At 33.2% G+C, this 14396-nt stretch overlaps 2 protein-coding genes across 2 annotated transcripts in view; one reads left to right on the top strand and one right to left on the bottom strand.

Moving 5' to 3' along the window:
* The window catches only part of LOC124366957, a 230921-nt gene extending 230286 nt beyond the window's left edge, over positions 1-635 (top strand). Inside the window, exon 9 of the mRNA XM_046823590.1 lies at positions 459-635. Within this exon, the coding sequence (XP_046679546.1) occupies positions 459-479 (21 nt within the window). The 3' untranslated portion in view covers positions 480-635. The remainder of the gene's footprint in view (positions 1-458) is intronic.
* Positions 636-6551: 5916 nt separating this feature from the next.
* The window catches only part of LOC124366631 (death-associated protein kinase 1-like), a 39933-nt gene continuing 32088 nt past the window's right edge, over positions 6552-14396 (bottom strand). The window contains exons 10-13 of the mRNA XM_046823228.1: positions 10198-10381; positions 9977-10092; positions 8292-8505; positions 6552-6856 (exon numbers count right to left, since the gene is read on the bottom strand). Of these exons, the coding sequence (XP_046679184.1) occupies positions 6567-6856; positions 8292-8505; positions 9977-10092; positions 10198-10381 (804 nt within the window). The 3' untranslated portion in view covers positions 6552-6566. The remainder of the gene's footprint in view (positions 6857-8291; positions 8506-9976; positions 10093-10197; positions 10382-14396) is intronic.

Here is a 14396-nt window from a genome sequence, read left to right on the forward strand (position 1 = left end):
CGCAAAGGATCGCCCATTTTACGAACGCACTTCCACTTTCTAGGCTAAAGCTTCAAAACAATAGCAGGTTGATGAGGAAAAGGCGCGAAAGTACAGTGAGGTGTCGTCCGAGAGTGATGTAATACACAGCTGACTACAGCTGCAGTACAATCCAGTGAGCTATTCTGCACTACCAACCACAAAAACGTAATATCCCACACCTAATATTGTGTCGGTCATGTACGACCGACGGCATATTTTATAGTGTACTATGTAACTGTAAATGATCGTGTCGGCCAGGAATGACCGACGATGTAAAAACGTTATATATACAAAAAAATTATCAAATCACAATGGTAAGTGACCAACTAACAGAAAAAACATGAATAGTTCCTAGTTTTAGCCACGGATAATTTTGGCACTCTAACGCTAAAACAGAATATTTAGGCTTGGCATCTAACGTGTTAATGTGTTTGCAGGAAACGCCCACGCATTCCTGAAGTATCAAGGACTGGGCATCACTATCTAACATCATCTGCTATGGTTGGAGAAGGTGCAAAAAAACACAGAGTTAGGAAAGTTTGCAAAATGTGTTATCAAAAACTGTCCGAACAGAGAGGCCGCAGTGTAGCAAGAAATATGACAAAAGTCACTACATTTTGTTTAGCGTGTGTCCTGACAAACCATTTTTATGTGAAACATGTTTTCAAGGACATTCACAAATGAAAAAATTTACTATGTAATACAGAAATGACATTAAAATTAGATCATTCATTTGTGGTAAGTTAACAAAAACCTTATGTCACAAAGTGTTAATTATATTTGTAATTTAGGTATAAGGAAGCCAACTTTACAAGAAGCTATAAGAAAGCTTGTAGTAATGTTCTGAATTATGTATGAATATTTTATTCCTGACAGTATAATTCTAAATAATACTGTACATTATGATATTCATGTAAGTAACCTTCTCGGTTACAGATTAATAATTAATTAACACTTTTTGTGTGGTAATAATAAAACGTATATTTTATTACAGCATAATACGTATATTATTTTACAAACAACATCTTTAAATCTTAAAAAACAAGAAAAGCACCATACAAATTGCTGATTTCCTTTAAATTTTATAATGCAACACAGGGTAATAGTATTTGCTATAATCACTACTATTTTTACAATAAAATAACAAAAATTATGTTACACACACCAAAATTACAAAAAACATCTGTCGGTCATCTTTGGCCGACGAGATGCTAAAGAAAATACTCTATCTTTCGAGCCATATAACAGCACTTTATTGTAGCGTCCCCCCCCCCCCACCCCCCCCCCCCCCCACCCCCCCCCCCCCCCACCCCCCCCCCCCCCCACCCCCCCCCCCCCCCACCCCCCCCCCCCCCCACCCCCCCAATTTATTAATTCTGCTAAAAGTATAAAAGTATAAAAAGAAACTAGTTCACAATTTTTAGTTGGCCTAAAAAAAACTATTGTTCACGTTTCCTGATTGTGAAAATTTATTTAGCGTTATTGAATAGTTTGTTCTTTTTTCTTTCACAAAGGGGATAAATGATGATCTTTCCTACTAGATTGCATATATATATTATCAGTTAACTCATTTATCAATTAAGTTTTGTTTATTTGATCCAATTCTAAGTATAGCTCATTATAATAAATGTTTAGATATATTTAATTGTTTTATTTTACTTGTTATGAATAATAGCAAAAATGTCTAAGGCAGAAATAATAAATGTTTATTTTAAATGTCCTTTAAATTTTTTTACGTAAAAAAGATGTATTTTGTTTTTTTTTAGTCAGCACAAATGCAGCTGTTGTCTTCTGTGTTGTTTTTAAGTGTTTTTTCAAGTGATGGATATCCCACACGGGCCTTGCCTTTGGGATATACCTAATTTATTTCACTACAAAATTATGTTATTTTATTATTAATTATTTTAGTTTTTTTTTAGGATATTGTACTTAATTGTTTAGAATAATTATGCTGTGCTTAATTTTTCTTTAGTATTAGTACTTTACTGTTATTTGTATGTATTATGTAAAAAAAGTGAAATAAATTGAAAAATTTGAATTGAAGTTCATGAAATATATTATTTTATTTCTAACGAGTGAACCTTTCAGTTTGAGTCAGTTAAAAGTAGGACAGTGGTAAAGGCAATTACTCGTACATTGAAAACATTTCACACAATGAGCATATTACAACTTATTACATAAAGCTGTAAAAGCAGTCCATATGATGTGATGTGTGGCTGCTGTATTACAGTTGTTTTGTGACAATTAACTCATACAACATATTACCTGAATTGATATGTAAAAAAGTCTAATCAACTAAACATTTTAAAAACTCTAATGTAATTAAAACATTTGCATTACTCAATTTTTTGGGCATTCAATTTGTTCAAAAATATTTAAAACATAAAAATTAAGTTAAACATTTCTAACTAAAGTTTTAATGATATGAATAGAGTGCTGTAATTTTAGTCATTCAATTGCTAGTATAAATGCTCCACGTTTTACATATATCAGAAAAAAAATAGTTAACCCTCGAAGAGCTGATTAAGTTTTTACAGACACTAAGGCATTCTTGCTATCTCGTGCATATTTGCAGATTTATTTTCTACATTATTTATTTTTAAAGTAGGGCCTGACTGTTACACACTTTATTTTCAGAAAATTAAGGAGGATAAAATAAAGTCAAATTGAGTCACTTACCTCATTTAAAATCTGTGTGTTGGCCATCTTTTTGTAAAATTTGAAAATGTATGTTTATAATTTTTTTTACTTAGCGTTTGCGTAGATCACATACTAATAAATCAAAATGAAAAATCATTATATTTAAAAAAAATTCTATTTATTTGTGATTACACAATTATATACACAGGATATACACACTTGACTATTATTTCAAAGGATAGAAATGATAAATGTAGTGATAAACGTTATTGTATAAAAGACAGACTGACGAACTGTTGTAAAAATACAGCTGTCAGCGGTCACAGCTATTGAATTACAATTAATAAAATATACCGATTGTGTCATATTTCCATAGAGATTTTATTTCCGAATAATACTATATCAAATTGAAGAGAGTTAACGAAATGGTGACAGTGAAATTAGCGAACCAATGTTTTAACAGTCCTGATCGAGACGATTAGTTTTTGGAGAGTAGAGAGGATCTGGCCATATAAATAGAATGAATGCTGTTATATCCTTAGGAGAGTCCTGGAATTAAGATGATCAAGAGAACCAGGGACCTAGGAACAGATGGGTGATCTAACGAAAAAAAAAAAAAAAATATTTAGGAGAAGAAAAATTGTATAATGGCAGAGAATGCTGCCATGGACGAAAAAAAAGCGGCGGAACACAGATTGTAAATGGACCGAATATGAAATACACTGCACTTTACAAACAATAAACATCAAGTATTTATTTACAACAGACAATACAGTTCACCACACAGAACGACTACGTGAGAGTGTGTTACAACATCCATTGTAATACATTTGGAATCAAATCAGTAACTTGCTATGATCAATAAAAAGGCTAAAAGTAATTATTTGAAAAAGAAATTATTTTTAAAACCAACAAAAAAGAATGGAAATAAAAATAACCACAGGAGAAAATTTGTCAGTAAAATAACAAAAATAATATTAACATAAAAAGCAGATGTTTTATACAATATAAAAAGCAGTATAATAAACAGTTTGGTTACATTTCCATCACAATACAGTTGCAGGTTGTGTAGATACATCAGCACTGTATACATGATAACATCTCTACAACTACGACATTTATTATTGTGGCACTGACAAACTTGGCACTAGAAGCAATACGGTGTTACCAACTTTCTTCAATTCAGTGCTACCAACTGTAGTGAGATTTACACCAACCAACCAACTACCACATGTCTCTTCAGCAACCGCTACACCAGCTGAATCGTAATATACAGGATCCGTAGAGGGATATTGATGCTTTTACGTTAAGGACAATTGCATTATTCTTTTCCTGTTTTAGTAAAAACAGAAATTATTAATTAAAAATATACTTATTTAATATATATTTTATTTATTTTGTATATATTTTATTTCATTAATTTACTACAATTATTTAATTAAATACATTTTTATTCAATTAAACTTTATATAGTTCATTCGTTTTATTTGAAAGAAAAACCATCAAACCAAAAGTTGTTATAAACTAAAAAGTAGAAAAGATTAATTACTATAAATCATTTTTAAATCAAGATAATTATATTTTACTCTATATCTACTAACATGATACCTCATATAAGAAGAATTAAAATCAGAAAGAAAGTAAAAGTACAGTAAAAAAGGAAAAGATGTCTTATTTTACCAGGTGAAGTTAGGCCTAGGAAGCCTTCTCTAACACTTAACCTGGGGGGATAGCTAGTCAAATAAATTATTTTCTCATTACTCAGAACAACACTAAAAATAATTTAATTTATGTTTGGATAAATAATGTCCCTTAATTTAAATGTCTTAGCAACTATTTTTTTTAAATGTTTAAAATTATTTATATTTCTTTACAATTATTTTTGCTGCCTGTCAAATATTTAAAACCCAACATCCAAAATGATACGTTTGGTGTATACGGTTGCTAGAGATAAAGGTAGTTGGTATTTTACTATTTACGGAGTACCTGCCACATCAATCTGACAGGAGACTCTATCAGCAGGTTATAGCCGTGCGGCGAACGTCGGCTTGCACTCACTGTCATACTGTTGGTGCGTTCTCTCTCCTAGCACCAGAGTTTCGCTTATGTTTTACTTGATTTTTAGACTTATACACACTCAAATATGCTATATCAAATTTACTTAAACATTGTACAAACGACATTTCTCCGTTTCAGTTGCACCAAATTAGAATACTCGTTACACACAATAAATCTACGATATGAAGCTAACTAGGTGTTTTTTATTCATGCCATTGAGTTGAAAAAAATTAATTTGAATTCTTCATTCCCTAGTTATGTTACATCTTACATCTGTATATAGTTAAACTGACTTGAGAACAGCATAAACGATCTGAGCCACCTGAAGAATTTCAACAAGAAGGTACTCAACAAGGACTTATGATTACTGTCGGTAAGTAAGTAGGTTAGGCAGGTAGGGATGTTAGGTAGGTTAGATTAGGTAGGTATGTTAGGGTAGGTAAGCTAGGTAGGTTGTAGGTTAGGCAGGTAGGGATGTTAGGTAGGTTAGATTAGGTAGGTATGTTAGGGTAGGTAAGCTAGGTAGGTTGTAGGTTAGGCAGGTAGGGATGTTAGGTAGGTTAGATTAGGTAGGTATGTTAGGGTTTGTAAGCTAGGTAGGTTGATAGGTTAGGTTAGGTGGGTAGATTAGGTAGGTATGTTAGGTTAGGTAGGTATGTTAGGAAATAGGTTAGGTTGGTAGTTAGATGAAACGGGGCATTTCCTCCCGGGTCTAAGCTTTATGGAGTCACTTTGGCTGGATGACGTCAGCAATTACATCCCTTACTCCATGAGCTGGTTAATCCTCCAACTCATGTATAGGTTATAAGCAGGTCCCTCTCATTCCATTTTTTCTATCCCTTATATTCCGCTTAAACCTCACCTGTGGTATAGCATAGCTACTCGTATAGGAACCATATCTACTATCTATTCAATACAATGCAGCCAATGCGATTCCCATGCTGCAAAAGAGACTCTGTGATAACCTGTTGGAAGACAGAAACATGTTCGAGGTGATGTTTCAGGCTTCCTTTCAGCTTTGGAAACAGAAAAAAGTCTGTCAAAGACTAACAGTGGATGGGGCAAGGTTATCCATATCCATGCCAGGCAATGGGTCATAATGAAGTCAGTGTCCAACAGATCCATTCAGGGATACCAGAATTTCTTTGTAGCACACAGTTTCATCAATAATCTGTAGACCAATCCACATTTATGAACAAAAATGAACAAACATTTTCTACACTTTGGATTTGGACAACATTTCAAAAATAATATTCATGTTTAATTTAAAAATAATGTTATAAATGTTATCTTGCATATTTCTTCAGTAATTAACCATGAACTTAAAGATGGATGGAGTTCGTTTTTGATCATCTCACCACCAGGGTCCGCATTTCTGGCAGTTGAAGCACCATGTAGCCTGTTTCCTTACTTTACATACACACCCTGTAGTCTTGCATATGCTAGTGTCAACATTTAATAGGATGTTTTGTTAAATATCTCACTAAAAATACTACAATGGCCTGAGAACAAAGTCCTGTAAAACCTATGCAAACTAATTTGGTGCAACTGGTAAACACTTTTCTTTTCTAAGAATTAAACCTAATGAAAAAACCTTTGATTGTAACACGAATATATTATTACTATCCAATATATACTTAGTTTCCACAAAACACAAAAAGTTTACTGTTTTCTTAAAAAAACTCATTTTGTCTTCAAAAAACAAAAGTTTAACATGAAATATGACATGGTAATAAGCAGATCAGTAACTAAATTGTTTCTCGTCCTGATATCACACTATATGGTTATTTTCTATTTAACCATCACCCAACCTGTCATGTAATAGGATATAAAATAATGCAAAACCTCTATGGGAGACAACAGTTGTGTAACCTCACCTGTATCATAGCGGTGCGCACGTTCTGTACTATGGACTTCAGCAGTTTGACCCCGGGGGAGTTGGCTTGATGCGTGTCCAACACAACTGGTGTGGGGTGTATGTGGAAAGTGGCGTGGTAGTGTTCGGCCAGACTTGCGCACATGCTGCGTGCCTGTTCGCTCACGTACTGGCCGGTGTGGTCTCGCGGCGTGTGCGTGCTGTCGGCGTGTGTCGCTACCAGGATCACATGAGGCATGTTACCGCTTACTCCATTCGGTCCTGTGTATTAGTTTTAATTTGTCAGTTATCTCTTGTTCCCTGCTCGATTTTTTTATCTCAGATGCCAAACTAAGTACCTATTGAAAATTTAACGTAAGGAAACATTTTGCTGTAAAGAAAGTAAACAAATTAGTATTCTGAATTCCCTCAGGGATCCGTACTAGGCCCTTTGTTGTTTTTAATTTGCATTAATGATCTACCATTTTGTGTGTATAGCAGATCTTACTTGTATGCTGATGACACAACTCTTTTAAATACTAACCATGTTCTGTCTAGGTTTTAAAATTGTAAATGCATCCCTCTTTACTTTAGTTTATTTTACAATAGTATCTAGTATTTATGTGATGAACTAAAAGTGGGAATCATATTTTGGAATTAATTACATGGATCAACCACAATCTTTATATAGATTTTCTTTAAGATAAGTAATGACGCCAAGTATGTTTATTTGAAACTATCAAAGTATGTTAAAATCTATTTTAAATGTTATATTTTAAAGTATTTTAATTTTTAACTCTTGTATAGTGTTAAAAGAACTTTTTTGACTTAGTCTCAACTGACTGTATTCTCGACTTTGTTAATAACTCATAAGATTTCATAAGACAAATAAATATTATTTATTTATTTAGTTATGTTTATGTTTGTTAGGACCAACTTTGAATTCAACTTAATAACTAGCAGTTACCCGCGGCCTCACACAATTTTGTAGGCTTTGCAACTTCAACTTCGAGTGAATTATATTTCCGACTCCAATATTGAGTTTGCCTTGTTGGTACAATCAAGAAAATATGTCAAAACGTGTATATATTTATGGCAATTGCAATTTACTATGGCCTTTATCTATTTTTTGTGCCATAGCAGATTTTTCCTTGTTTCCCGAACAAGAAAATATTCACACACCCACACACACACACAGAGGTTTGAAAAGCCTACTTCTGTCAAAAGAAAACTGAGATTGATTTTTTTTAAAGTCTTTAAATTGATAAGAGAAGTTAGACAGTTACTTTATCTTTTATATCTGCGAGTACAGTACTTGCTAAACAATGCCTATTTGCTAAAATATAGACTTAAAAGTACATTTTAACTCAAAAGAATTTTTTTTTTTATCTGGACATTTCTTAATTCTGTGCTCAACATCGGTTGCAGAAAGGGTCGAGTATTTTTACTATGTATCTTACTCAATGTTTTTAAGACAATAAACTTAAATTAAATATACATATGGTAGTGCTGTTTTAAACAATGTTTACACAGAACAGTTGACAGGCTCTTTCAATTAATGTTTCACAAGTTTAGAGACCAAGATGGGATTTTTCGCTACTTTAAAGACCAGTGGGGCATCGTACATTCCGTACATTCGATTTAATAGCTTACTCGTAAAAGCAAAACAAACAAACAATGGCCCTCTGCATTTATAATATATAGGGATGTATTTTACCAAGAGGTTCCGTAGCAGGTATTCTGGCCTGAAGGAAGGATAGCCAGAACTGACACTGCCGCAGCTGTGTTGCTGCTGAGTCCTTGAGGCTGAACACCAGCAGCAGCACAGCAGTGTGAGCAGACGTGGTCAGCAACTGGTGGTACACACAGAAGTACATGTCCTGGCCTGAGAAGTCCCAAAGTGTCACATCTCCTAGGCCGGACAGGTTCACCTGCAACGTTACGGGCGTTTCACATGAAAATAATCTTATAGAGAACGTATGACTAAACAAAAATCAATGTAAACAAAAATTATTTGAAAGAATAACAGGATTTCGAACATTTGCCATCGTTATAGGTTATAAAAGGATAACACATTTTGAGGATTGGAATCTATCCTCTTCGTCGGGTGGGGGAGGTGTTAATACATACAAAAATAAAGACCAGAAAGAAGTAAGGAAGAAGAAGAAAAGGGTTCAAACATACCCAAAAGCTGCTTGGAGTCCAGTCCTGGCGTTGTAACTGCGCAGAATGCAAGTCCCGATCACAAATCACAAGAATAGGGATCAGTTACACATCACAGTTAGTATCCCACTGCAACCTGTATTAATACCTCCCCCCCTGACGAAGAGGATAGATTCCAATCCTCAAAACATTGTGTTATACCTTTTATAACCTATAGCAATGGCAAATGTTCAAAATCCTGTTATCCTTTCAAACCTTCCACCATCGACAAACTTTAAACAAAAAAATTCTTTGTTTGTGTAGCTAGGCTTATTATCCAGCTTTCAACATGGTGTATACCATGGTACTCAAAAAGCTAATTAAAAAATTAATCCTAGTGCGTTTTCTAGTTTTAAAAATATTTGGTCTTAATTCTATTTAGTGATTCCATTATAGGTGTTTACACCGTAGGGCATATGTGAGTATTATTTATTGTATAATTAACGCTTTTAGATCATATATAATAGACATTTGCTTTAGCGCATATACACCAGATAATAAACCTATTGACAAAGCTTAAAAGAAATAGTTTGCTTAAATTTTGTAAAACGTGAATTACAATTTATAGCCTTTTGTGGCTTAAATAATTATTTTATGTACAATATCTAACGGATGTGCACATAAGTTAATGCTTCAACTAACAACTAATTAATTTAGTTAAAGCTAAAAAGACAGACCAGTTCCCCAACATGCTGTAAGCCACAACATCACAGACTTCAATAACTGTTTCAAATCCATAATAGTAAAATCATTACCAAAAGACTGCAATCCCTCACAGTAAAGGAGGTAAGAGCTAGCATACCTATGGATAACAAAATCAAGAAATCCTCCAAACCTAAACCTGAGATAAGTCCTTCAGATTTCCACTCCATTCAGCAAGCTAACAGTTTTCATAGATGCATAATATTATTCATACACTGTCAACAGTTATAAAATGATAACAGTGTTTATAAAAAGTGAATTGGCAACCCTGCTTCCCACACTAACTCTGCAACCCAAGTGGACAGATAACTGGAACATTCTCTACTGGTTGAGAAAAATTGCAAGGCAATCGAAAATGTCTAATTACGTGTAAAACATGTGTACTTTAATGTGTTCTTTCAATCAGTGGAACCTAGAAAACAGTGTTCAAGGTAAACCTGCTGATTTTCCTATCGAACTAGTCACTAATTAATTTGCTAATCAACAAAATCTAATTACCTGTTGTACATCAACTCCTCTTGTGTACTGGAAGTTGTAAAGGTCAAAGTTGAGTGAATTGCGTCGAGAGGTAAGATCCATTTCAATATGCATCTTGTTGGGAGACGCTGGCATAGCTGGTGAGAAAGACAAATGTTTACTAACTGTCAACCGCAACAAACAATTACAAGTGTACACAAATACTGGTACTAAACTATTGGGCAAATTTAAAATAGACGTACATTGCGCAGCCGCAGTGACAAGTGGTTTGCTGCGGCGGAAGAAGCTGCCGAAGTAACCAGTCTTGAGAGTCTCGACGAGTGTGCTCTTGCCCACACCTGAATGGCCGAACATCTGGATGTTGAATCGCGGCAGTGGCGTGTTGTTGGGCAAGAGCTGACGGATAAACGCATCCTGAGTCACACTCTGAAAGTCAAATCGAAAACATAACTATTAGACAAAACCTAAAATGAACAACTGAAGTCAGCTCTGAAAATAAACTACTTTAGAGTTGGAAGAGTAACAGGATTTCAGACATTTGCCATTGTTATAGGTTGTGAACGTTGAAAATGTTGTACCTTTTATAACCTATAACGATGGCAAATGTCCGAAATCCTGTTATCCTGTCAAACCTTCCATCGTCAATAACAAACTTTAAACAAAGAATACTTAAGGTATTCTCATGAATTTTTCTTACAAAGAATAAAAGCAAATATATAATTCCAGCAGAAAAAAAAGCAAGAAATGCTTCCCAAGGATGGAATGAACTAGAGCAATTGATTTAACCACACAAATGCCCTTCCTGGATATTCTACTGACTCCCTCTCTGAGTTCTTTCCTGCATGGGCATATATAAAGGGGAGGCTGCTTAAGCCCCTCAAAATTTTGAAAGACAAACATTAAAATTGCACTAAGTAGTTTTTTTAAGCTAGGACAAATGTATACATAAGGTCTTAAAGTACACCAATTTCCAGAAGCCCCTATTTTTAGGGGGTATTTTATGCCTCCTACACCACCCATTGTGTCAGCCTCCCTGAAATTATTTTCTATATACACCACTGCTTTCCTGATCATTAACTTTTTAAAATGTCCTAAAAACTATCAAAATTAGCAAACAGACTTGTTTTGTTTATAATTGGAAACTAGTACCCACATTTGACATTGATTATTTAAAGACAGTTACTGCACCCTCTAGAAAAGGTACTGAAAACAGTAATAGAGTTAAATACAGAAAAAAAAGTTAAATTTAATCTCTTTGAATATTTTCATACTTAAGTTCATCTTGCACTATACAAATTTTGTTTAGTCACTTATTAATACAAAAATTTCACAGCAACACTACCATTTATAGTGCCATCTGAAGTCAGACCTAGGAAGTACCATTGGCGGGATGTAGCAGATTCTGTTGACTGGTCCTAGATACTAACTTCAGTGAAACATCAGGGTTTGTACTGTCTTTAACCCTTTTAGGACCAGTCAATCATATAAGATAGTTTACTTTAATCCTAAAAAGATCAATTAAAGATAAATTGGTAGTTTGTGTCTTATGTTACAAAAACTTTGTTATTTACTTTCATTCTTAAACTAAAAACTCAAATCTATATGTTTTATATCCTAAAATGTCTTTAATTGAGTAACAATTCGATCTAGGACAGTGAGAGAAAAAAATTTACAGACAACAGTGCTTATTTTGTTGCTGAAACTGGCAACGCTCAATTATTGCTGCTTCAGACATCCTATTATACCTCAAAATGAATAAAAGCAGCAATTGAGAAATGAGAAATTGCACAGTTGGCAACACTTCTCATTGTCATGACTGACATCTGGCAATGCTCACTTGTTATCTCAACCCCTGTCAGTTTATCAGCTCTGATAGCTGACTGACTGATATTTTATGGAGTCATTTTTGTGTGTTCACAGTAAAAAGATTTACTATTTGACACGTGAAAAAAATATATTACACAAAAGTATCTGCATTATAATAAAATCTAAGATGTTTCATAAGTCAGAAATTTAGTTGTGGATACAAAAATATATAGTGTTATGAGATTCAGAAATAAAAATGAAAACAATTATTCTGTTTACAGAAAAAAATAGCACAGTGGCAAAATTTTGCCCATTTGTTTTTGCTAAGCAACAAAATGAAATAACCGTAATAACATTGATTTTCATGCAAATTAATGTGTTTTTCTACCTTTTTATGAAGTTAGCTGATGTAGAACAATGCATAAGTCAGTTTTTAATTCAAAATTACTAAAAAAAAAAAAATAAAATAAGATACAACACTTCTACTTCAGACTCGACAAAGTTAGTCACATCATATTCCATATGAATGTCACGAATATCACTAGATCTACAAGAATCACTCATTCTGAGGTTATGATTAACTGTGAAACTGCTCAATTTGAATAAAAAAACTTCTGAACAAAGAACAAAATTATTTATATACAAACATTTCTGCTAAACAGAGGATAACAACAAAATCACATATAGGAAAACCACACAGATTGTCAACTAGAAACAAGATAAAACAAAATCAAAGACCATTAATGTTTAAAACAACTTATAGGTTATCGATTGATCTATAATTTAAAGGTCTTTAACCCGTAATAATGTTTTTATTGGTAAAATACGAATCGACCCTATCGGGGTCGATTGCACTTACGAAGTAACATGATCAACACCAAATGGATCGATCAACACTTACAGGATTAATGTGTTTCAAAATAAATAAATGCCCTTAGAAGACTGACAACATCAACAAATATAATAATCAATGCCTACATTCATTCAAATACTACCTCTATCAAACAATACTGACCACATTTGATAACAAAATAATAAATCACAGTGATAATTTTTTTTTAAGAGCTAAACCTGGGAATAAGACCTCATACATTATTTTTAACAAATTATAATACAAATGTAATATTGCAAACCAATGTAAACAATGAACATAGCAATTTTACTCTTTCATTGAAGACAAATTATTCACAACTGTCCAACACAATAATCAGTATCATCAAAATGAGACACAAACTTTTTCTCTTGTCATATTAAACGTTGCGTTTTGCTATTTTCACAATACTAGAGAGTTCATTTGGGTCCACACTAGTACATTGCACTTTATCACAAAATCAACATTAAATCTTATTTAAAACAGAACAATGCAGATGTATAGTTATGCAATATTTAACTATTTATTCTTAACTGTGAAAATTTAAAAAAGGTTGCTAGAACTTTTCAAAGGAACTTAATTTTATATTGAAAAAACTATGCTACGCATACACTTAAAAACCTCATAATTGATTATACTTCAAAATTTTTAATGGAAAGTTACACATGAAATATCTTTAAATTGATACTTAAATAAAGAATTTTAACCAATAACATTATTCAAATGGTCTCTAAATACATTTTACTCGAATCTCCTAAAATATTTAATAATAAATGTTGAAGAGATGGATTTTGAGCCATTTTTTAAATATTTCATTTGCTATAAATAATTAAAAAAATAAACAAAAATGTTTCAAAATGATCGATCTTATGAAAACTTTTGTTTCTGACAAAAACATGTAATTCTCACAGCTAATAAATCAGTCCAGTCCTTGGAAATAGATTCATACATCAGCGTCAACTTAGCTCTGGAATATTGTCAAAGAAATGATCTTGTTTTTAATGAAGGCAAAACAATGCAACTCACTTTTGGCAACAAAAAAGAAAAAGTCTCCTACATTCCAGATCTACAGTCAGCCACATCAGTCAAACATCTGGGGGTAAATTTCGATAATAACCTAATATGGTCAACACATATTGATGATCTGTGCAACAAACTGAGTAGAGCTCTTTTTGCAATTAGAAGAACTAAGGCTATAAGCTCATGTGGTACTGTCAAGAGTGCCTATCAGGCTTTTTTTGACAGCCATCTTAGATATGGAATTCTTGTTTGGGGTGCTTCCTCAGCAAAGAATCTTGAATGGGTCTTATTGTTGCAAAAAAGAGCTCTAAGAATTATGGCCTGTTTAAAACCCCTTGATAGCTGTAGACAGGTATTTAAAGAATGGAAAATACTGACTGTTGTAAGTTTATACATACAAGAAACAGTTCTTAACGTAGTTGGAAGGAAGATGCAACGGAACAGGGACCTTCATCACTATAACACAAGGCATCGCAACAACTTTACTTTACCCAGTCACCACAGGACATATTTTGAGAAAAAAACCATGATATGTGGGGGCTAGATTTTTCAACAGTCTTCCAGACGAAGTAAAGAAAGAAGTATCAATAAAAGTGATAAAGAAGAAACTGCATCAGTGGCTGTTGAACAGGCCTTTTTACAACATAAACGAATTTTTAAATTGGACAGACATTTTCCCTTAGATTATTAAAAGTTATTAATATACGAGGTGTGATCAAAAAGTTCCAGGACTTTTTATATACT

The sequence above is a fragment of the Homalodisca vitripennis genome, chromosome 7 (genome assembly GCF_021130785.1).
Source record: "Homalodisca vitripennis isolate AUS2020 chromosome 7, UT_GWSS_2.1, whole genome shotgun sequence".
NCBI lineage: Eukaryota > Metazoa > Arthropoda > Insecta > Hemiptera > Cicadellidae > Homalodisca > Homalodisca vitripennis.